Below are 23,564 nucleotides of genomic sequence, written 5' to 3' on the forward strand. Positions count from 1 at the left end.
TGACAACTTATTTTTCTCCCCCCATCAGCTGATAAAAGCAGGCGACAAGTTACAAGCCCGACAAGATTAACAAGGTTCTTAATGGCTTTATTGTTTCCCCCTCAAACTCTGGAGACTGTTTATGTATTATGATTTACTTAATGCGTTCAAGAAGCACTCAATAAGGATACTTCCCCATATATGCGCAGCCTTTCTTCCTTGTTTGTTGAGAGACAATATATAGATATTTATGTGCAAAAGAGAGATTATAAATCAAGCTGCCTTGATCGATGAACACAAAAGGGGCCCACGGGACTTTCTATCAAATATAGTGCAAAGCATAAAGCAGGTATTTTAAAGTCAATCTATAGACCTGTGCTTTGCCAACTCTTGAATCGGCAAGACTTTCCTCACTGTAAATAACATTGATTAGTTTAGGGCAAAATAAACAAAACTGCCTCTCATTCTCTTTGGGTGCTGCATGATAACACTGGCAACAAACAAGGCAATAGGTGCCCTTAGCTAGCCCATGTTGCCAATCAGCCTGATTTGGGGCCCATTCCTATTGGGCCAGCAGCACCCCAGCACTGGCGCTGAGTGTCACAAGCGTGCCATCAGGCACACCTGTGACACTCACTGCTGGGCCAGCGCTGGTGCCTGTTCAGCGCCAGCCAGAGGCCTCTAGCATGCCGCCCGGAGCTACAAGTGAGTGCCAGGCAGCACAGCAGTGAGTGGGGGCAGGGGGAGGTGTTCCAGGGTGGTGGAGGGAACAGGGTGGAACAGGGTGGGAACAGGCTGCACCGGATCCAGAGCCCCGCATTGGGCCTCCCAACCCAACACGAGGCTGCTTTACTTTGTGCCGGCTAAATAGTCAGCCCAGAGTTGAGTAGCCCCATTGTGGGGCCTTCTCCCTTACCTGGGGGAAGGGGACAAATGTCCCTTTTCCCTAAGGAACCGGTGGCGGCTGCCCATCGTCCTTGGGATACAGCGGTAGCCATTTCAGCACTGCAGCTCCTCTAGTCACTGGGCAGCTCAGGACTGGGCTGTTTGTCTCTCTGCTTTTTCTCCTTATACGTACGTCCATGGAGATTACGCCATGCCAAAGCCAACCAAACCTTGGCCAAAGGCAGTGCCTGGAGGAAATTATGGGAGGGAATCATGGGAATTCTAGTCTCTAATGCAAATTTGGTTTTTCTCGGATGAAATCTTAGAGCAATGGTCCTTAATGGTCCCTGGACTGTATTGCCTCAAAGACTGAATGGTGCTGTGGGCTGCACAACCAAAAAGTCCTGCTGAGTGGCAAGAGTGAGGCCACGGAGACTGGCATGATAGTGACCAGTGATGACATCATCACCTCACCAGGCACCAATGACTCTGAGGGAGCTGTTGGCCTCACAGCTGACTGCCATCAGTTGGACTACCTGCTACCCACATTAGCCTTTTCTGAGGATAGGATGAGCAAAAGTGAAGTAATTCCCAGACCAGAAAGACTGTCCAATCATAGGAGTGCCAGAACCTCAGATGGGTCAAAGGAAGCCACATTTCTGGTATGTAAAGCCCCTTCTCTCTGTTTGTGTTAATCTGGAATAAAATAAGTACTCCATTGCCTCAACTCTCTCTGGAAAAAAGATGATGGCAAGGGAGTACAGGATACAAGTATCTTGTTGCATTGAGTGCTCCCTGAAGCATATGGTGGGCCACTGTGAGATACAGGAAGCTGGACTAGATGGTCCCTTGGTCTGATCTAGTGGGGCTGTTCTTGAAAGATCTAGGAGGGTGCCTGCTCAATGTTAGAAGACTCAGAGCCAGATATTTCCACAATGAAGCTGGGGAACTGTGCAGCAGTATGTAAGTGGTAGAAACAGATGATGATTAAGGTGAGCTGGACAAGTAAGGTAAGGGAATAAACATTCCTATATCTTGAGGACACCCCTGTAACTGTCCCCCCACCAAAACCACAGGATGTAGAATATGCCCCATTGGCATGGCTGCCCCAGCGCTGGAAATTTGGATAGGACTGGGCCATAAGTCCCTTACTTGGAAAGCTCCTTTGGCCCACCCTTCAGTTACCTTCTGAAAAGTAGTAGGTAACTACCTTCTTTTGGTAGGTACCAAAAAGAGTGGCATGATGCCATATTTTTCATAGTGCTTGAGCTTTGTTTTACAAACCTGTAACCCATCTTTGACCCATGTGTTGGAGAAACTTGGGTTTATATATACCACACATAGAGGGGGGGGTACTCTGTCCCTCTGTGGAAGTGCTCTGAAAACCACAGCCCCCTTCCCGAAGTGTGTAATTTTAATATCAAAGTCATTGAAAAGGTTACCAGCAGTCTGTAAGATGAAGGGAAGGGATTATGGCACTAATGAGGTAGATCAGCACCAATGAGAAAATAATCATCATCCTGTAATTAGAGCATTCTGCTTCAGTCTAAACATTGACCATAAATAACAAAGTCCTTCTCCATTATTTGGTTAAAGGGATACATAATTGATTATCCCCCTAATATGGCTGGTGGGGGAAAAATGGGGGGGGGGGGGAGAGAAAGCTTTTGCAGTTGAAATTACACTATTAATTTATTTTCTGATGTACTGCACTTTGTTTAGATGGTACCTCTGAAAACAAGATATATGTCCTTGAGCAGGCTTGTGTAGCCATTTTCCGCATATCATAAGCTCCATCTAGTCTAGTAGTTCTCATCTGCCTCTGTTGGTGCAGAAAGTAGATCGTAATTTGGAGTTTCTATTTCTCCTGCGTAACACCCACGTGTTTTGGTCCTTAGGTTTTTGGTTGTGGGGAGATTGGTACCTTTATTACTCGTACTATTGCTTTTTTAGCAGGTATTGCTTCTTTTAGTTTTTTAAAAAAGCAAAGCAATGAACAAGATAAAAAAAATTAAGACTGTATTTCTATACAAAACAACATGAGCTATTGAAACACAGCAACTGTGTGAAACACAGCAACACAGCCTCATCTTGTCTGATCTCATAAGCTAAGCAGGGTCAGGCCTGGTTAGTACTTGGATGGGAGACCGCATGGGAATATTGGGTGCTGTAGGCTTATACCATAGTCTTTCGAGACTAAAGGTTGCCAGCCAACCATTGAAACACACACACACCCCCATGGTGGTAAAGCCCATCTAAAAGCAAACTGACAGCCCAATCCTAACCTGCGCTGGAACAGGCAGGCTTACTAGCCTGTGCTATATCCAGGGCAGGTTAGGATGCAACTTGAGGGCAACTTGGAGTAAGGGGATATTTTTCACCTTACGCCTTGTAACACTCCAGTCACCCTTATGGCACTACTCAGATCGGCACCAGCAAAATCGCTGGCACAAATCCAAACAGCCCATGTAAGTCTGATCAGGTCAGAGATGGGGGTTAGGATATGGCCGGCCCCACCAACCCTTGGACTGCTTTCTCCCCACCCAAAAATGCCCCCACCCCATTCCGCCCTCCCGCCACCCTCATAAGAACATAAGAACAGCCCCACTGGATCAGGCCATAGGCCCATCTAGTCCAGCTTCCTGTATCTCACAGCGGCCCACCAAATGCCCCAGGGAGCACACCAGATAACCTCATCCCACCCCCTGCACTGGCCTGCCCCAGCTGGTGAAAACCTACCCTCTCTGTCAATGGATCTAGCACCAGCAGGCCTGCGCACATCCTTGCACTGGCCTAGTCAGCTCACAAGTAGTTGCGAATGTGGCACATTCACGACACTCATAGGCCAGCAGAGGGGGCTTGCACCGACCACCAGCACCAGGAGGAGAGGTCCATAGCTCAGTAGGCAGGAGGGCCTAGGCTCAGACCCTGGTAACTTCACTTTACAAGGAGCAACCCGTCTGGCTAGACAATACTGGGCTGAACAGACTCATGCCTTGCGTAGTCTATGGCTGCTAACTATGTTCATGTATCTTGGAGCAGTGATTTGGGAAGGGTGGATGCCACATCTTGGGGGGGGCGGGGAGTCTCCTACAGGCTGGTCTCAATTCTCCAGAATCTCAGGCAACAGAATTGAAAGAGCTTTTAAGCAGATTCAACAGAAACTGAAAGGTATTCACTTTATCATTGAGCTTTATCCCCTTTCGTTATTGTCGCCGTTGTCATTGTGATTATTGTTGTGATTTTTAATAATTAATTTTCCCCTTTGTGGATCAGTCTCTTTCTTTCTTCCCTCATCCCCCATATTCTTATCTTGTCGTTGGTGCTTTATGACTATGGTGTTTAAAAATTGTGATAACAGGATAAAGTAAAATAAATTTTATTTCACAACGCGAGATGCAGGTGTTGTGCTTGAAGTATAGAAAGCAACTACAGAAACAACTACAGTACAGGCCAATTCAAGTAGGTTCACATGTAGCTTGGTCCTTGTGGCTTGGATGTCCTTTTCCATTCCCGGGGAACCCAATGGTAGTCTGTCTTTAGGTCCAAGAGAAGTAGCCTGGTTCTCACACAAGAGAGACCATGGAGGGATCGCCATGATTTATGTGTTGTCTTTGGGAAAGACAATGGCCTACAGCCTGTGCTGTTGCATCTGCGTCATCTTTCAATCTTGAAGGGTAGTGTTGGGAAACAAACTAGATCCAGAACCTGCAGTGCAGACCGAAAGGATAGAGAAAAGAAAAATTCCCACAGTTCCTGTGGAGCAAGGTCCATTTTGTCACACCTCTATATACGGTAACATTGTGAGTACATGGTAGTGTCAGTGCAACCATTCTTTTTTCTTTTTTTAAGGAAGTTGAAAACAGAATGAACTTACTATAAAATAGTGACAAAAGGGCAAGGTGGTCTCATGTTACCTGTCCTCAGCTATTAAAAAGCAAATGTGAAGCCATACACAGCACACTGTAAAATATTCATGTGACTTATAAGCGCTGAAAGCTGCATCTGATTTATTTGAGATCTTTGTGGTGAGGCATAACAAAGATATGGGGGAATGCTTGCAGCATCCTGCATTTTTAACAGACTGGGCTTTGGAATGAACCATTTTCAGTTTTTCCTCTAAATGAAATATTATTAATAGCCAAGCTTTGTCAGACTGGTTATTATATCATCTGGACATTTCTCAATTCTGTAACGATTCTTTTGTCAGGGGGACTACAAATGAAATCTCCAATGGCCCTTAAGTCAATGGACTTGTCACTGTTTTTATTACAAGCATTTGTATAGCATTTTAGAATTATCAAAGCCCTTCACATGTGTTTTTGTATATATAATCCTTACAACCATTCCGGAAGGGAAGCCGGTATAATTATTTCCATGTTGTAAGTGGGAATTGAGCATAGCAGTTGAGTGCCTGGCAAAGGTAAGATTTGAACCAGACATTTTTACAGCTTGGACACTGAGGACATTGAGGGCCCAATTCAATGGCTGGCACCAGTGCTCACTGTTGCAAATCTGCTGTAACGTATGCCTGTGACAATCTGTGCTGGATGGGTACCAGGGCTGGTACCCTGGTTTAATGAAAACCAGGCATCTCTAGTTTAATGAAAACCTGGGCAGATTAACTTACTTTCAAAGTTGCTTCCAGCTACAGCTGCTGTTACCTAGGAACTTCTTGTCCCAGATTTTGACATTTCATAATCATCACATATCCAGCAGTGCTATCCATTTAATATGTCTCTAGTACGTTCAGTACACTGTACAAGAGCATAACCAATGCATCCCTTTCAGCAGGCGCTTAGATACAATGAAGACACAATATATAAGGAAGTTGGAAGTGATCAAGTATTGCTTTGCCAAGATGTGGACAATAAAGAAATGAAGCCTGCACACTTACTTGGGAATAAGCCCTGTACCAATCAGAGGCGCTTAGTTTCAAGGAAATGCACATAGGATCAGGCCCACAGTTATTACCTTGTACAGAGAGAGAGCAAGAGCGAGCGAGCGAGCGAGTGAGCGAGAGAGAGAGAGAGAGAGAGAGAGAGAGAGAGAGAATTTGTTTTTAAGAATCAAAAGATGCATACTGAAAATCACCAGAGAATTGACAAAAAGAGGAGTGAAAGGAAGAGTTTGAGAAGAATTGGAGAAAAATGCAGTATAGTGTGAAACAACAGGTTAGCTTGCACTTCGCACTACATCTTCATTTGGAGGTGCAGCAGGATATAAAATCGGTCTGTTAGTCCTAGGAAGTTCTACTGAAATCACTTTTGAGCAATGGGGAAACAGAGTTTGGCTGCTACTAAAGTAGTTGGATGCAAACTTTTCTTGTAAATGCAATAGACTAACTGAAGCTATTTCATTGCCGTCCAGCTCCTGATGAATGACACGCACAGGATAAAAGCGCAATTTTTATGCTTGTTTCATATAAAAGATTTGGATATGTGGCCCTTTTGGATCCCTCTGCAGTTGAAAGGCCTGCTCTTTTGTTCTCAGCTTAACTTCCTGTTTGAAAAGCAGATGAAATGGTTTTGTTGCCCATTGGCTGCGATCCTAGTCCTTTTTACTGGCTGCCGGCCACCAGCACTCTGGCAAGAAGTGCTGACAGGAAGATAAAGAGATTTATACTCTCTGATTTCTGTATTAACAGGGACAAAATGGTACGCAGACTTGTTGCTGGAACATAACATTTAAAGGTAGTGGTTCTTTTTTTCCCTTTACCCCCTCCGGGTATTTTGTCACTGCAAATTTTCTGTTCAACTTCACAGGAATGGCAGGTTGCTGTGCTGAAAGCTATTCGACCAACTTGGATCAAACAGTAAACATTTCTTTCCTGAAATGCTCATTGTGGATTTAACTCACACAATACATTACATTGTCCAAACATTTTGGCAGGAGGGCCACATCATCTCTCTGACACTGTGATAAGGGCCGGGGGGGGGGGGAGAGCTAATTTACATTTCAAATTTCCATAAATTTACACAAATGAATTCATCAGAGATGGAACTTAAATGAATGAATGAAGGTCTTGCAATAGCTCATGGCCTATAAAAGGCCTTGCACAAAGCAAGGCCGGCCTTTCCTTTGCTGCCACTGCTGCATCACAGACGTGAAACAGCAAGCAGTGGAGGAGCCCTCATCCCACAGCTCGCACAAGAGGTTGGCCGTCACGCTGAGAGCAGTTGTGTCGGGCCAGCACAGGCTCCAGCAAGTCTCTGGAGGGCCAGAGCTCATTGGAGACTAGGAGCTCCCAACGGGCCATTGGGAGTCCTTGAGGGCCGCAAGTGGCCCCAGGGCCAGGGTTTGGGCACCCCTGTCCTATACAGTTAAGACTTGTCTTTCTTAAAATACAGGAAGCACTCAACAGTCATTGGTGGCATCGATAGGGAGGTGCAGGTCGCACCGGGGGACGTGCTCGGGGGGGGGGAGATGACTCTACTACTCGCCGTAATTTTTGAAATCTTGGGATTTTGGAAAAATATCATAATGTTACATATCAATCAATGACTAATTTCATGCAGAATGCAATGAAACAAACCTTATTGAAATATCTCTATTCTATCAAAAAACCAGCAGGGGGCAGGGTGATGGTGCATCACCATACCCACTGCCATGGGATTGCCCTGTCCAACGTATAGGAGGAGGTCCATCAAAGGGGTGACATGCTGGCCTCCCTCACCAGGTGACACAAACCCTAGTGAGGCCGCTGACAGTCACGGACACTTTCCTGAGTCTGCAGAGGTTTGTTAAGCTGTACTTTACAGAGGTCCCTCAGCAGCACCAAGGGAAATCTGTAAGGCCCAATCCTATGGGGTCTTTACGACAGTGGAGCTCAAAATCTGGTTGGTTGGCAACCTTCAGTCTCGAAAGCCTATGGTATAAGCCTATAGCACCTGGTATTCCCAGGCGGTCTCCCATCCAAGTACTAACCAGGCCTGACCCTGCTTAGCTTCTGAGATCAGACGAGATTGGGCATGTGCAGGGTAACAGTTGCTGCCAGCTCAAAATCTGCAGTCAAAGTTTTTAGTGGCACCATAAATGGAGTCTTGCTGCTGAGTATGTCAGAGCCACTGGCTCAGTCAACTGCCTGCATCAGTGGACCTGGCCCATGCCAGAACAGGTAAGGTGGCAGCAGTGGTGGGTCATGGACAGTTCCTGGAGGTTCAGACTGGAGAGGGGGGAGGTAGGGGTGGATTGGGGCATGGAGGGAGTAGATCTTAGCAGTGTGTTCCAGGATCCTAGTCCCATATTTCCAGCATGACCCAAGCCCTACCTCTTCTCAGATGTATGCCAGAAAAATAGCAGGTGTGCGTCCTGGGTGATCCATTGATGAATAGGTGGCCCACCTGGAGGTAAGTAAAACATATTTTTACTTGCCTCTCATGGCTCCCTTGTCACTGATGCTGCAGCTCTCCTTTCTGCCCTCGAGCAGGATTGGAGATGTCATTTCTCCATACCTAGGAAGGGAAAATTGCTCAGGAAGTACTTTTAAGTCACTTCATGGCATCTTCATTCTAGAGCTCCCTGCTCAAGGGCAGTAATAAGAGCCACAGTGCCAGCACCTGGAGGTAGGTAAGCCAGCCCCTGAGCACATGTCTACCTACCTTAGAGAGGTCAATCAGTGCTGCTGTTTCTCTCTGCTTCAGGACACTCTAGCAGGGATGGGCAAGACCAGCGTGACTTGACTCGAGTTGAGTCACGAGTCTCTGCTTCTGTGACTTGGGGTCCCAACAGGTGGACTTTACAAGTCACCCAGAACGTTTTGGTGGTTAGAAAAGAATTGAGTCTTTTGAAGTCAGCCATGGCCTCAAGGAAAAGTCTGGACTTCGGCAGGTGTGTGTGTGTTTCAGAGTTCTCTTTAAACACTACCCTGATGTCTCTGCCAATCCCATCAGTAAACAAAAGCCATGCTGTTCTTCAAATGAAGGTGGCAGTGTGAACACACAAGCCATGGCTCTTTTTCTGTAGTTCAAGGAACCACCTTCCCCCAGCTTCCCCCAGCTTCCCCCTGCCTCCTCCTGTTCCTCCCTGTTTACTAAACCCACTTGTCCCTATGGAAAAGCCCTCCTGATTCAACATAATGTAACCTGCTGATGATTGTCTCTGCTCACGCAATGCCCAGCTACTGAATCACCTCATGAGATCTTTTAGGCTAGAAGGAGGCAGCACAACATTAGAACAGCCCCACTGGATCAGGCCATAGGCCTGTATCTCTAGTCCAGCTTCCTGCATCTCACAGTGGCCCACCAAATGCCCCAGGGAGCACACCTGATAACAAGAGACATGCATCCTTGTGCCCTCCCTTGCATCTGGCATTCTGACATAGCCCATTTCTAAAATCAGGAGGTTGCCCATGCACATCACGGCTTATAACCTGTGATGGATTTTTCCTACAGAAATTGGTCCAATCCCCTTTTAAAGGTATCTAGGCCAGATGCCAGCACCATATCCTTTGGCAAGGAGTTCCACAGACCAACTACACACTGAGTAAAGAAATATTTTCTTTTGTCTGTCCTAACTATCCCAACATTCAATTCTAGTGGATGTCCCCTGGTTCTGGTATTGTGTGAGAGAGTAAATAACATCACTTCACTCTATCCTTCCTGTGCATAGTTTTGTATGTCTCAATCATGTCCCCCCTCAGGTGCCTCTTTTCTAGGCTGAAGAGGCCCAAACGCCGTAGCCTTTCCTCATAAGGAAGGTGCCCCAGCCCAGTTCCTATGACTTTGCATTTACGCAATATTTAGTGGTAGCTCTATCTTGGAATGTCAAAATCAGGGCCGGCCCTTCCATGATGTCAATGGATGCAGGTTGCATCAGTGTTGCAGCAATTTGCTTCAGTGGTGGATTATGAGGGACCTGAGGGGGAAAGGATTCTGGGTATCTTTCGCCCTGCCACTGTCACCCCTCTCTAACCCTTCTCCAGTGCAAGCCATGGTTCCCTTCCTTCCTTTGCTCCTTGCATGCTGTTGTCAAACCCAGAAGGCACACACTGTGTGTGAGGAGAACAGTAAGGGTTTGGTGGGGGTTGTAACAAAAAAACGGCACACTCAAGATACGCCATAGCACCCAGAGCTGGAGCTCTGGGTCACACCTCCCCTGGTCAAAATATGTGTGTTTAATTTCAGGAAGATGTGTTTTGAACTCCTCTTCATCTACTCCTGCTGAACTGGTCTTTTCCTTTTCCTTTAACGATAGACATCTTTTCATGATACCAGCGCCTAAGTATATTTCATTGCCACATGTTGAGTAACTCGCACATGAGCTGAATCATACGAACAAGCCTTTGAAAACTAAACTCAGATCAATCTTTTCTACTTGTGGTGTGAGGTAACTTCTCTGGCTTTCCCATTATACAAACATTTCTTGATGTTTATAATTAGCATCAATTTTCTCCCTGTAAGTTCTTCTGAATCAAAAATCTGAATTACACAGATTTACTGGAAACTTCGCATCAACATTATTACTTCTGCGGCGGTTTCCTGCTTATAGTTTTTCAAAAGATGAAATTTGTGACAACAGAAAGGGAACAATTTAGGCAATGGTTGCTATAAATTAACCCTAGCTTCAAATTATATTGATTTCACTCTACGCTAAAAGCCTGGGTTGCTTTCTGCTGTTTCTGTATCATACTCCTCCAGGACTCAAACTTGCCAGTCTATTTGGCGTTTGCATTTATTAGCTCTGAGATGGGATCCAGCACTGAATGTGGGGTCCATTCCCCGAAGCAAAGTACTAATTTTCTGCTGCATTCTCAGTGGGACACATCAATTGTTTAATGGTGCACAGCAATGATATATTTAGGACAAGATGCAACGAGGAATACTTCTTTGAAAATTTCAAGATGGGAGCTCAGTCAAGCAGAGAGTAAGTTATGAATTTGACCCAGGCGCTGAATGTACCACATATGCGCTTGGGAGAAAAATATACCCACAGATCTTCCCAGACCAAGAATAACATGGTGCCAAGTGAGATATATGATCAACGGTACTGCCACACTACATGCACTCTGTAATTTTGTGTGCTTCTTCCTCTAAAAGGCAGAATGGCAGACTGGAGTGACAGAGGCACCATAAAAAAACATCAGAAAGCATCCTTCATATAGAAAATTCTGAAGCTGTCCATCAGTACATCCTTTAGTTTAAAAAGCTGACAGCTCATTCTTGATGTACACATCCAGATAAATTTCATTGTACAGAGTGGGAGGGGGGGGGTTTACACTGAATGTGTCTTGCACACAGTCTGACCAGTGTTATGGGGAAGACGGTTGCCATTTTATGCGGAAGCACAGAATGTGCTTGTAGCATGCGCTGTGGGGCTGGTGTACCCTTGATAGGACCCTCTTTGCTGTCCCCAATTTATTGTTCACAGCTTCAAAATGAGGGCAGGGAGTTTACAAGCACCCATACTCTATCTTCTCCTTGTGTCCAGGCTTGCTCTGAGAGAATCCCAGGATATCCCTCAGCCTCTGCTTACTTCTGCCACTTATGGGCAGGTCCTAAGCAAGCTCCAAGCCCACAGCGTTGCTCCAACTGTGGTCTGAAACCAACTGATGATTTATAGAGCCCTGTCACAGGAGGTGGTTTATATACCCCTGTCATGGGAGGTGGTTTATATGCCCCTGTCATCAAGGTTTGTGGTGCACTCCTGGAGACATTCTTAGAAATTAAGAGACTGTACTTTCTTCAGTCTAGTGTGCAGAGATGGGCAAATCCAGCGCGACTCAGGTTGATGCATGAGTCTCCCCCCGCGACTCAACTTGAAAACTAGTCCTAATAGGGGGCACTTGCCAAGTCGCCAAGTCACTCTTTTGCAACTCTAAAGGACTAGAGTCAAGTCGCCCCCCCCCTTAAAAAGCCCACCGTGGAAAAAAATGGGGGCTGCAGCTGGACTCCGTATATGTATATGTGTGTGTGAGTTCACTTAACCACTCCCCTGATGTCCCCATCCCAGCTGTAAACAGGGAGGGAGGAAGTCGTATGGACTGTGTGAGAGTGGGCACAGAAGCAGCAAAAGGGAGGAGGGTCATACGCAGCAGCTGCAAGGCTTACCAGGATGACCTGATCCTTTGTAGCTATACTCAGAAGTAGTCCCATTGTAGCCAGTCATTCAATGAGGCTTCCTCCCAAGTAACAACAGAACCATGCTCTTGGCAAGCATGATTGCTATGAACCCCCTCCCTCCGGCTTCCCTGACTCCTCCCCCTCCAAGGGCTTCTGCAGCCAATCTTAAGGCAACAACCCCCATGGGCTCCTCCTCCTGCCCTACCTCAATCAGAAAATATAGCCAACCTCCCATCATAAGAACATTAGAACAGCCCCACTGGATCAGGCCATAGGCCAATCTAGTCCAGCTTCCTGCATCCCACAGTGGCCCACCAAATGCCCCAGGGATCACACCAGATAACAAGAGACCTGCATCCTGGTGCCCTCCCTTGCATCTGACATAGCCCATTTCTAAAATCAGGAGGTTGCACATACGCATCATGGCTTGTAACCCGTAATGGATTTTTCCTCCAGAAACTTGTCCAATCCCTTTTTAAAGGCGTCCAGGCCAGATGCCGTCATCACATCCTGTGGCAAAGAGTTCCACAGACCAACCACATGCTGAGTAAAGAAATATTTTCTTTTGTCTGTCCTGACCCTCCCAACACTCAATTTTAGTGGATGTCCCCTGGTTCTGGTGTTATGTAAGAGTGTAAAGAGCATCTCCCTATCCACTTTATTCTTCCACTTTATCCTTCAGGCACCTCTTTTCTAGGCTGAAGAGGCCCAAACGCTGTAGCCTTTCCTGATAAGGAAGGTGCCCCAGCCCAGCAATCATCTTAGTCGCTCTCTTTTGCACCTTTTCCATTTCCACTATGCCCTTTTTGATCCTGTGTCCAATGATCATTAGTTCTTTCAGAGATGGGCAAAAGAACCCAATCATGCCTCCCCACCTCCTGCTCAGATGCAAATGCAAACATTAGCCCTTTCTTACCTCCTGGCTGGAACCTCCCTGCTGCTTGCCTGGTTGGAACTGATGACCCTTCAAGCTTTTTCAAGCAAGCACACCCAGTCACAGACAGACTCAAGTCTGTGTGTGGGGGGATGAGTGCGGAATCAAGGGGTCCTAGACTCGATTGTTTTGCCTTCCAAGTGCGTAACTCCAGTGTAAACGAGTCAGCAAAAAACGCTGATTTTCATGACTCAGACCCAAGTCACCTGACTCGAGTTCCCATGCCTGCTAGTGAGTCTGAAAAGCCTCCTTTGGTCTTTGAACTTGGCAGGCTGGAGGAGTGCGATCTTTCCGGACTGCAGGTAATGGGGAGTGCAAGATGAAGAAAAGAAGTACTTTCTGAGGAGCAGGGAATGGTGGCTGATAGAATCTAGGAATTCTAGGTTCTAGGAATCTAGTACTCTCTGTTTGCAAAGTATTTAGAGCTTTCTTCTGAGGAGGGAATCAGGATCCTGGCGTGGATGCTGGCCTGGGCATATCAGTGATCCCAGCTGGGAAAGTGCTTGCGGTCCCAGTGCATGTAGTCTCCTGCTCCTCCCTCCCTGGGTCAGCTGATGAAGGACATGTCTTCCCTCTATTCCCACCATGAGGCTGCCTTAGGCACTTCAGTTGTCTATCCCTGTCCACCTCCTTCATCTTCCAGCACAATCCTATGCATGTCTACTCAGAAGTATCGCTGAACTCAATGGGACTTACTTCTAGGAAAGTGTGTACAGTATAGGATTGCAACCCAAGTCTCCTGATTCCTATGCTCTGTGGCTCTCCATGTGGGGGCTGCCAGGATGGCAATCCCCCCAAACATAGTTCCAGCCTTGTATGAAAGAGAAAATGGTGTGTTGGTGGGAAACGACAGTGGAATTCAAGAAAGATTTGTGGAACATTTGACTTTGCAGGTTTCCATTCTCCATTCCCTTTTGGTACTATCTGAACCACACTGAAACAAATAGCTCCTTTCCATTACTTTGGTTCTCTGCCCTTCAGCTGTTGTGCAAATTGAAAGAGGAAGGGGGCGGGGAGGGGAAACCGGCCTTTCCTTTCTATTAAATAACCTTGCAGACTTTAATTTGAAATAAACAAAGCATGTGAAAGCATTTCTCCTCCGGGGATTGTACTGTTACGAAATTGCTGAATATTTAATAGTCAATCATACACGTGTTCCAGACCCCAAGGTCTGTCCCCCAAATGATAAGCCTTTTTATTAAATGAACTTTAATTACTTAATAATTAGGCCTTCTGTAGGGGGAAGATGGGGATCTTGATAGGCTGCCAAGCGGGCCACGGGGCAAATCGAGCTTGTGTGCTGTTTCCAGATTAGAATTTAAAAGCAGGTGTAAAGAGCATTCTCTGAGACCCTGGGTAGGAGGCAATCCCAGAGAGGACAAAGACATGATGCGGAAGTTGAGTTGTGGGAGATTTTTTTCTTTTTGAATGTTGCCTCAATTCACCAAGTGAAGGTAGCGACTGGTAGTGAAGGTAGCGACTGTAGTGTTAGCGGGGCAGGGGCAAAATAGTAAGCACTTCAGATGCTGCAGTGTGTGGAGTGGCTCCAACAGTGAGTGAGACAGCACGTTGCAGCATCAGCAGTACTTACCATTTTGCCCCCACCCCCGCTACGCTATTGGGTAGCAAAGGAAGGCTTTGAGAAGCTCTCCGTGTGACATGAAAGAGGTGGAGGAGGAGGAAGAAAACATGGGTGGCTTGTGCGTCCTTGTTTCGTAGTTCCTGATTAATGTACAAAGGGGGAATTCACACATCTTCCCAACAGAGATCAGTTCAAGGTCCAGTTATGGAGACAAGGCAGGGGAAGCAGTTTCCCTCTTATGTGTTGTGCTCCAGAAGCACAAAAAGAGTGACACAGGAAGATTCCTGCTGGGTTAGCCCAGATGTACTTGTTGTAAGAGGCGACTAAACAGCCACCAGGTAGATGGAACTCGTCAGCCTGGGAAGGCAGCTCATCTGAGAGAAGGAAAACTCTGATCCCAAACCTCCACTGCCTTGTGGCTACATCCCGTTATGGAAAAGGCTTCAGGAGTCAACCTCGAGGCAAAATCCGGAGCCGGTGTCCCTGAAGCAGTTCATGGTTGAACATAGTCACGTTCTGGCAACTCCTGTAATGTCGCTGGAACCAACCGTATTGGCCTCTGCCTTTCCATTGGACCATTTCAGCAACGTGGAGAGGGGGGATTTGCTGCATGGGAAACAGTCTATCCTCCATATCTACTTTACCCAGGCTTCACGCACTGGAGAGGACACTCTGTTCCAGAACCACCATTCAGAGCGTGACACCATAGTCTTCCGAGACTGAAGGACGCCAACAATTAGCCCAGATGTTCAACATTTGGGTTCCAACAGTGACCACCCAGGTGCATCCAGGAAACTCATAAGCAGGGCATGAAAATAATGGCCCTCTCCCCTTGCTTTTTTTTTTTTTCCAGCACATCTTCTTCTAGGTGTGGGGGTTGCTTATTGTCACTGATTTTATATAGTGCTGGGTACCCCAAAGTACATGGTATTTGACAGACAGAAGGGCAGCGCCATGACTTACTGGTGGAACACAGGCTCTGAATGCAGAAGGTTCCCAGCTTCAGTCCCCAGTAGCATCTTCAGGTAGGGCAGAGAAAACTGCCACCTTGAAACCCTGGAGAATCACTAGCAGTCTGTGTTGACAGTACTGACCTAGAGGGACCAATGATCTGATTCAGGCAGCTCTCCAAAGAGGAAGGAATCAACAGAGGCAGAATATGTGACTGCTTTGTTGCACAGACTTAGGTTTAATTACAGAAGGGTAAGACAACTAGGGGGTTGCAGCAGAGAATCCACTAAAAGGTGGATTTTGAGGAGGGACTGGAAGGAAGAGAAGAGGCATAGTGCAGGTGTTCTGGATTATTCAAAAATTATTCTGAGATACAGGAGTAGCCTGTCCATTAAGGAACGTGATGTGTGGCAGTCTGCGGGGTGGGGAGCAGATTCAGGGTGCTCTTCATCTCAAATCTGCCATTGCCATTCTGCAGCAGAAGGAACCCACACTGATCTCCTTTCTGCACACTAAAAGTGAGCGGAAAGTGGATCACCTACCTCCTTACCAAGTTTTTTGCACGGTCTCTTCCAACACAGAAGTGCAAGAATCTGTTTACAGGCACCTCACAAATGAAAGAGCTCCTTCATTTGCACAGTCCTTTTAATCAAGCTACATTAAGCAGCTGCTTTCATTTTAACTGTGCAGAGGTGGTAGACCTGAAGCAGCACTTGGGGTGTCCCAGGTTGCACTGCTGCTGCGGAGATATGTGATTTTTAAAGCTGAATGGGCACAATCCTAACCCACTTTCCAGCACCGACATAAGGGCAATGCAGCTCCTAGGTAAGGAAACAAACATTCCCTTACTTTGAGGAGGCCTATGTGAGTGCCCCCCCAACTGCAGGATGCAGCACACATCCTATTGGCACAGCTATGCCAGTGCTGGAAAGTGGGTTAGGATTTGGGCCGATGTTTCATTTGGCTAGCGTGGCTGACTGAAGTCATGTTTTTTCAGTATCTTGAGAATTTCTCAGAGGTGCTGGGTCTGCCTAACATCTCAAGAATTGTGTCTTTCGGCCTGGTTAGTACTTGGATGGGAGACCGCTTGGGAATACCGGGTGCTGTAGGCTTATACCATAGTCTTTTGAGACTGAAGGTTGCCAACTAACCATGTAAGAGCCTGGCAGATGTTTGTGAGAATCAGGGCCTTTTCTGCTGCAGCACCCAGACAGTGGCCTCATTTTTGCTCAATTAACTGCTGCTCACTTTTCTATGAGTTGTATTTAGACTGATTTTGTTTGAATATTTCTTAGACCAGTGGTTCCCAGACTCCTCTGTGGGAGTCGGGACCACTGTAAGTTGTTGCAGGGGTGGGGGGGTTGACCCCAATGGCACCATAGCGCTTGTGGTGCCATGGGAACTCAGGGGCATTTTACAGTACCCAGAGGTGTCCTGAATCCTCCTGGAGGGTCCTGGAGGGTCACAGCCCCCTCTGCAACACTCCACACAGCTTCAGTGAGCTCTGATCTGCTATTGGAGCCCATTTTTGGTTTGTGCGATTGCCCATTTCCAGTTCCCCTGGTGGATCGTGAACCACCAGTTTGAGAACTACTGCCTTAGATTACTGTCAATTGCCTGGATTGTTATAATAGCAGGGCAGAGTGTTGATGCTGGAAATAAATATAATGGTTAATCCTGTCCAGGGCTTATGGTTGTGGTTCATGCAATCTGCCCTCATAAGCCTTGGGCCCGTGATGTGAAAGTTGCACAATTGTTATGTGCTTCAGGGCTACTGGTGCAAATGACCAGAGCCCCTGCTTGCGACTGTGGCTCCAAGACACCCCTCCAGAGCAGAGATCCTATTTCCCTTTTCCTGTCCTGAACTGTCCCTTGAGTCTTATGCCAGCAAAATAGGTCTAAAGAGACCCATTGGGGGCCAGGCAGCCTATGGTCTATTGATAATAGATAAAAGCATAGGCACCCCGCCTCCCCCCCACCCTCCCGTCTTATGGCACGTTTGCGCACTGTGCACTGAATTGGTTGGTCAAATCCTCAGTTTTTGCAATAGCTCATTTTTAGCTCAATAGTTCATATGGCACTTTAGGGGATTGAGAGGAGGGGAAAATCCTGCAAGAGTAATCCTTGGAACTGATGTGTGGCTTACTAAGGACTACTTACCTGTTTGTCTCAACAGTCTTGTGTATATTTAACATCATGTTCTCACAGGAAAAAAAATAGCATTTCCTCTCTTCTGCTTTTCTATCCTACCTTTCCTGCTGCATTATGGGATGCCCTGTTGTAGATATTGATTTGGAGGTGGCTTTTTAAAAGCTTTCCATGGCCCTTGATGGAGTGTTTTGCTTTAATATTTTTTTATTTAAACAGGCTAAAAGGGGAAGTGTTTAATGGTTCCGCTTTTCAAGTTCATATTGGCATTGCTGTGGGCGGAGAGCTATTAAATTCCTGAATTGGTGCCAATAATTTAATGTGAAAACTAGCGGGTTTTTCCCTTTACGGTGGGGGAAAACGAAAGAGCAGGTACCTAATGGATCTTTTGCTATATAGCATAGAATGTGGTCTGCTACTATGGGAACTTTTAATGGTGCAAACAGGAACATAGATTCTGGTTGTATATCTGCAACACATTGTTTTGAGTATTTAATATTTGTAAGCTGTCTTGGGAGTAGAAATACTAACAGGTGGAATACATAATGTTTAATAAAATGAATAAAACAAAATGTTTCCACCCCCTACCTTGAACTTGGGACCTTCTATATGCAAAGCATGTGCTGTACCACTGAGCCATGGGTCTCCCCACCAAATAAATAAGTAAGCAAACATCATTTGCCCTATGGGGTGACTAAGCAAAACAACGCTAGCATGAAAACAATTCAGAGAAGTTCCACAATTAGACTTGTTCTCCCAATGAACATTCTGTCTCTGTTTTTACAGGCCCACTGCGGTTTCTGTCCCAGACGGACTCTGTCACTGCTTTCACGGGAGACACTGTTTTGTTAAAATGTGAAGTTGTTGGAGAACCTATGCCTATGGTCCACTGGCAGAGGAACCAAGAGGACCTGCTTTTGAGCCCTGGTGACACCCGCGTGGCGGTCTTGCCTTCTGGATCTTTACAAATCAGCAGAATTCAAGCTGGGGACAGTGGGATCTATAGATGCCTTGCAAAAAATCCTGCCAGTTCAAGAACTGGGAATGAAGCAGAAGTCAGAGTTTTGACAGGTAAGAAACTTAACAGTTATATGGGGTTTAGTACCTGGGTGTCATGTGTTGTTTTCCTTTATGTTCATCAGTTTGATCACAAAAGTGTTAGAGTTGGGAAGGAAAAAAAGTTGGAAAGAGTATTCTATGCTGTGTTCATATTATGGGAAAACAGGTAGAAGGCCCTTAATTACATCTGCAAGCCCCATTCTTGACATGCTCTCTCAGTTGAGCCCTGTAACCATCTAAGGGTGCAAACCTAACCAACTTCCCAGCACTGACACAGCTGCACCCATGTGGCGTGCACTACATCCTGCAGTGGGGAAGCAGTCAAAGGTGCCTCCTCAAGGTAAGGGTGTGTTTGTTACATTACCTCGAGTCTGCATTGTGGCTAGGTCAGTGCTGGAAAGTTGGTTAGGATTGTGCCCTAAAGGCCCAATCCTATCCAACTTTCCAGCACCTGTGTAGTCCCAAGGTAAGGAAACAAATGTTCCCTTGCCTTGAGGTGGCCTCTGTGACTGGCTCCCCACCACAGGATGCAGCACATGCCCCATTGGCACAGCAGCACCAGCACTGGAAAATTGGATAGGATTTGGCCCTAAAATAGCAGCTGGACAAAAAGTAAGGAGGAAGCCTTCCTTGCCCCATCCCAATTCAAGAACTGCCCTGGATTGCTAGGTTGCAATTCAGAGATTCCCCCATAACTTTACATTTCTAACATCCTCATCCTGTATCGGATTGGGCTGTCACATGGAGGGGTTTACAACAGCAGAAGATACTTCCGCTGTTGTAAAATGGCTGCTGAAGGAGCACACACTGCAATGGTTGGATCCTGCAGTGCCCGCTGGTCCAGGTGAGGTAGTGGTGGAGGCAGGGGTGGGCAGAATGGGGGTGGCAGGGGCATGATGGAGGTGGGAGGGGATGTTTTGGTATGCATGACCTACACCAGTATTCTGTCCCCTTCCTTGCCTCCCGATATGCCTCCTTTCTTCAGACTTGGTGACTGGGAGTCTTACTCAGAGGTAACAGAAAATATTTTCCCTTACCTCTCCCAAGCCTCCCGATTTCGCCCCCCCCCCCCGGCAAGATACAGCACAATATGCATAGCAATGCGATACAAGGACATCTGCAAGAGGGATCTGAAGGCCTTAGGAGTGGACCTCAACAGGTGGGAAACCCTGGCCTCTGAGCAGCCCGCTTGGAGGCAGGCTGTACAGCATGGCCTCTCCCGGTTTGAAGAGACACTTGCCCAACAGACCGAGGCAAAGAAGGAAGGCCCACAGTCAGGGAGACAGACCAGGGACAGACTGCACTTGCTCCCAGTGTGGAAGGGATTGTCACTCCTGAATCGGCCTTTTCAGCCACACTAGACGCTGTGCCAGAACCACCACTCAGAGCACGATACCAGAGTCTTTCGAGACTGAAGGTTGCCAACACAACACACAAAAAGGATTGAGCTCTAGATGCAGCAGGAACAGAGGCACCGGTGCCATTCTTTCTCCATTCCTGAGGCCATTCCTACTCTCTCACTTGCTCTAGTGTAGGATTTCAACAGGCAGGCGGCAGGATTGGGGATATGTAAGAGAAGGTGGAGGGCAGGAGGGGTGCAGCTTAGCCATCAGTGACGAGCACTCATTGCCTGACTCCCTACTTCACCCTTTTTTTCTTGAGTAGATTGGAAATGAACAGGGGCAAGTTGTTTTTGTTGCTGTTGCCCAAAGCTAGAGTACTCAGACAGAAGGAGACCACCTTGGGAAGTTCTCCCTTCCAGGTTAACAAGGAACCACACAGTCCAGGGAATTCCCTTAAAATCCCTTACCTGTTCCAGTGAGGCCTGGGTGGGTGTGTAGAGCCTCTGGGCATTTTAGCCAGAAGTCCTGGAACACCTGATGGCAGTATGCTGTTTACCCTGCCATAACTGGTCTTACGACAGAGGACTATAAAATCAGTTGTAAGCCCAGGACATGATTGCGGCTTAAGATTCTGGGGTGACAGACAGTCCAATCCTAATCAACTTTCTAGCGCTGATGCAACTGCAATGCATCCCCAAGGTAAGGGAACAAACATTCCCTTACATTGAGGAGGCCTCCATTATGGCCCCACCACCACCGCCCCAGAATGCAGTTCATGCCCTATTGGCCCAGCGGCATCAGCCCTGGAAAGTTGGTTAGGATTGGACTGAGAAATGTCCAAAACAGGTGAGAAATACTGTAGGCAAAAACTAGAGGGAAAACTAGGGGGAAATTCATCATAGGGGGAATTCAACTAGGGGGGATATTCAGGGATATTCATCATAGGATAAGATGAAAAAAGACACAACTGCTTCACCTTCTTATCTCAACTTATTCAGTGGGAAACTGCACATTGCAACCTGGCAGCTCTACACAATAAGAGTATTGCAGAGGATCTGAATGGGATTCACAGATAATGAAGTACTCATCAGTCTTAGCAATGCAATCCACGTTCCATAATATCTAGCGAGGAATGCAGGATGCACACGTGCCCAGCTTGCAAAATGCGAATGCATTTTGAGATGAGTCCCTTTCGTCCTTGAAAACAACTTTCTTCTCCCAGATTACAAGGTTATGTGCCCAGTCAATGCCATCTCCTAATGTATGCTACATGGCCTGACAAAGCAGTGCAGGCATCATGTCATTGCGATCCTTTGGACCAGACTGTGGTCCAACAGTTTGGACAGTGAGAGCTCAATGAGCCCTAATGGACGTGGTATAGTGGTTTGAGAGTTGGACTTAGACCTGGAAATCCAGGTCCAAATTCCCACTCAGTTCAGCCATGAAGCTTCCTGGGTGACCTGGGGCCAGCCTCACCTTCCTCACAGGGTTGTTGTGAAGACAAAAGAAAGGGAGGAACTATGTACATCGTCCTGAGGTTTATGGTGGAAGGGTAGTATAAAAATGTGAAAAAAAAATTGTCAATAACAGTCAGGTCAAAGGCGCCTTTGAGCAGAATGGGGGCTTCAGTGCCAATCTGAGCTTTTTCTCAGGGTATGCAGCCGCTGGATTGAGATTCTCCATGGAGACTGACTACAGCAGGGGCAGGGTTAAAGCTTCAGTATTCCCTGCCATGGACCACGGGACCCCCAATTGATGAAAGAATAACAACAATCATCAGGGCTAATGATACTTTAATTGAATGTCCTGTGTAGTTTGGTTGTTACAAAAGCAAATCGGGGAGAGTGGCTGTTGGGAAACCAAAAGCATGTCCTGTCTCAAAAACGGTCAACCAATCAAACCGACTGCGGTTTTCTAAAGTCGTCACTCTCCCCTCTGCTGGGAACACCAGTGATCACTCAATTGTATCAGTTTATGTTATTCCCACTAGGAAGGGCAGAAGCTGCGGGAACTGCGCAGTGCCAATGGGAGCTTCCTCTCAGGCAGCAAAACATCACCCCACCCCATGGGTAACACTGACCCTGATGCTTCTCTTGCATCCTTTCATCTCTATCAATTCACAGCGGTAGTGTGAGAGTGCGTATGCCTCAAATGCCATGGGCAGGATTCATTGCCAGGCTTTTGGAATACTTGCTGCTTCTATGACCTTCTTTGGCCACTTGCCATGCTCTGCTTTTGCCATAATGCATTGAGCTGTGTGAGAGCAGGAGGTCACTATGTGTAGACATGCCTGCCGTCGCCTGTGATCTGACAGCCTTGTTATGAAGATGAATGGAACAGAAACTGTAAGGTTCGTTGCACACTAAACATACCATAGATTTTATTAGTAATGTTAATAACATTCTCTTGGAAGATGAACTTGCGGTTGTGTACTCCTCAGCCACGAAAAGGTGGTTCAGGAAAGCGAACAAAAAAATCATCCCAAACCTTCCTCGTAGTGGTATAGCTAGAGGGGGTGTATGACTAGCTCCAAAGGGAAGAGGGAAGGGCCTCTTGCTTGCCCCTTGATCTCTCAGTTCCCAGAATCTGGAGGCCAGTGGCATAGCTAGAAGGGGTGCAAAGCGCTAAGTTTTGCAGGGAGCCTCAGCATGGCTGCAAGCAGATCCTCCCTCTCCCCTTTGGAGCCATTCCTGGCAATGGGAGCAAAAGGGGTACTAGAGGGGGTGCAAAGCAGTAACTGGAAAGGGTGCAAAGTGCCAAGTTTTGCAGGCGCCTGAACATGCCTTGCAAGCGGCCCCTTCAGAGCCATTCCAGGTGGCGGGAGCAAAATGGAGGCAGCTGCCTGTGTTCAGGTGCCTGCAAAACTTAGTGTTTTGCGCCCCTTCTAGCTATGCCACTGCTTCCTTGCCACTGGTAGGGCCAGTGACAAAGTAGAGACAGTGGAGGCAATGCATCTCTGTAGTCAGAGTGCATAGAGGCACATTACCTTCACCATTCCTTGTGCGTACTGACGATTTGGCTGCACACCTTCTAGTTAGAGAACAGGAAGATGCACTGCAAGGGACTCCAATCAATCAATCAATCAATCAATCAATCAATCAATCATAGATACTCACCTACAGGTCAATCTAAGAGATGAGACAAGAGCAGGTTCTCAGCCTAAACTCATGGAATGTTCCATGACCCTTGGATAAGTCGGGGGTACAACTTGGGGAATGGAGCTTGTGAGGAGGAGCTGCAGCTTGCCCTGGAGACTGATTAAAGGGGGGAAAGAATCTGAGCCATGCCATGGTTTTGGAAGACATTAATAAGGTGCGTGTCATTCCCCTCCCCCCTCAGCAACAGAACTGAGCAGTGCATTGAATTCCTAAAAAGAAATCCAGTTTTGAAACTGCAGAAAAGCATTTGCAGTTTTAAAAGCCATCCAAAACATAGTATTGGCAACCTTCAGTCTCGAAAGACTATGGTATCGCGCTCTGAAAGGTGGTTCTGGCACAGCGTCTAGTGTGGCTGAAAAGGCCAATCCGGGAGTGACAATCCCTTCCACACCGGGAGCAAGTGCAGTCTGTCCCTGGTCTGTCTCCCTGGCTATGGGCCTTCCTTCTTTGCCACTTTGCCTCAGA

General features: G+C 46.9%; 1 protein-coding gene and 1 pseudogene across 1 annotated transcript in view; one reads left to right on the plus strand and one right to left on the minus strand.

Annotated features, from left to right (window-relative positions):
- The window catches only part of DCC (DCC netrin 1 receptor), a 634,807-nt gene that overhangs the window by 70,539 nt on the left and 540,704 nt on the right, over positions 1-23,564 (plus strand). Inside the window, exon 3 of the mRNA XM_066618048.1 lies at positions 18,326-18,610. Within this exon, the coding sequence (XP_066474145.1) occupies positions 18,326-18,610 (285 nt within the window). The remainder of the gene's footprint in view (positions 1-18,325; positions 18,611-23,564) is intronic.
- LOC136642733 (5S ribosomal RNA) lies at positions 7,743-7,862 on the minus strand (annotated as a pseudogene).

This window comes from Tiliqua scincoides, chromosome 2 (assembly GCF_035046505.1).
Source record: "Tiliqua scincoides isolate rTilSci1 chromosome 2, rTilSci1.hap2, whole genome shotgun sequence".
NCBI lineage: Eukaryota > Metazoa > Chordata > Lepidosauria > Squamata > Scincidae > Tiliqua > Tiliqua scincoides.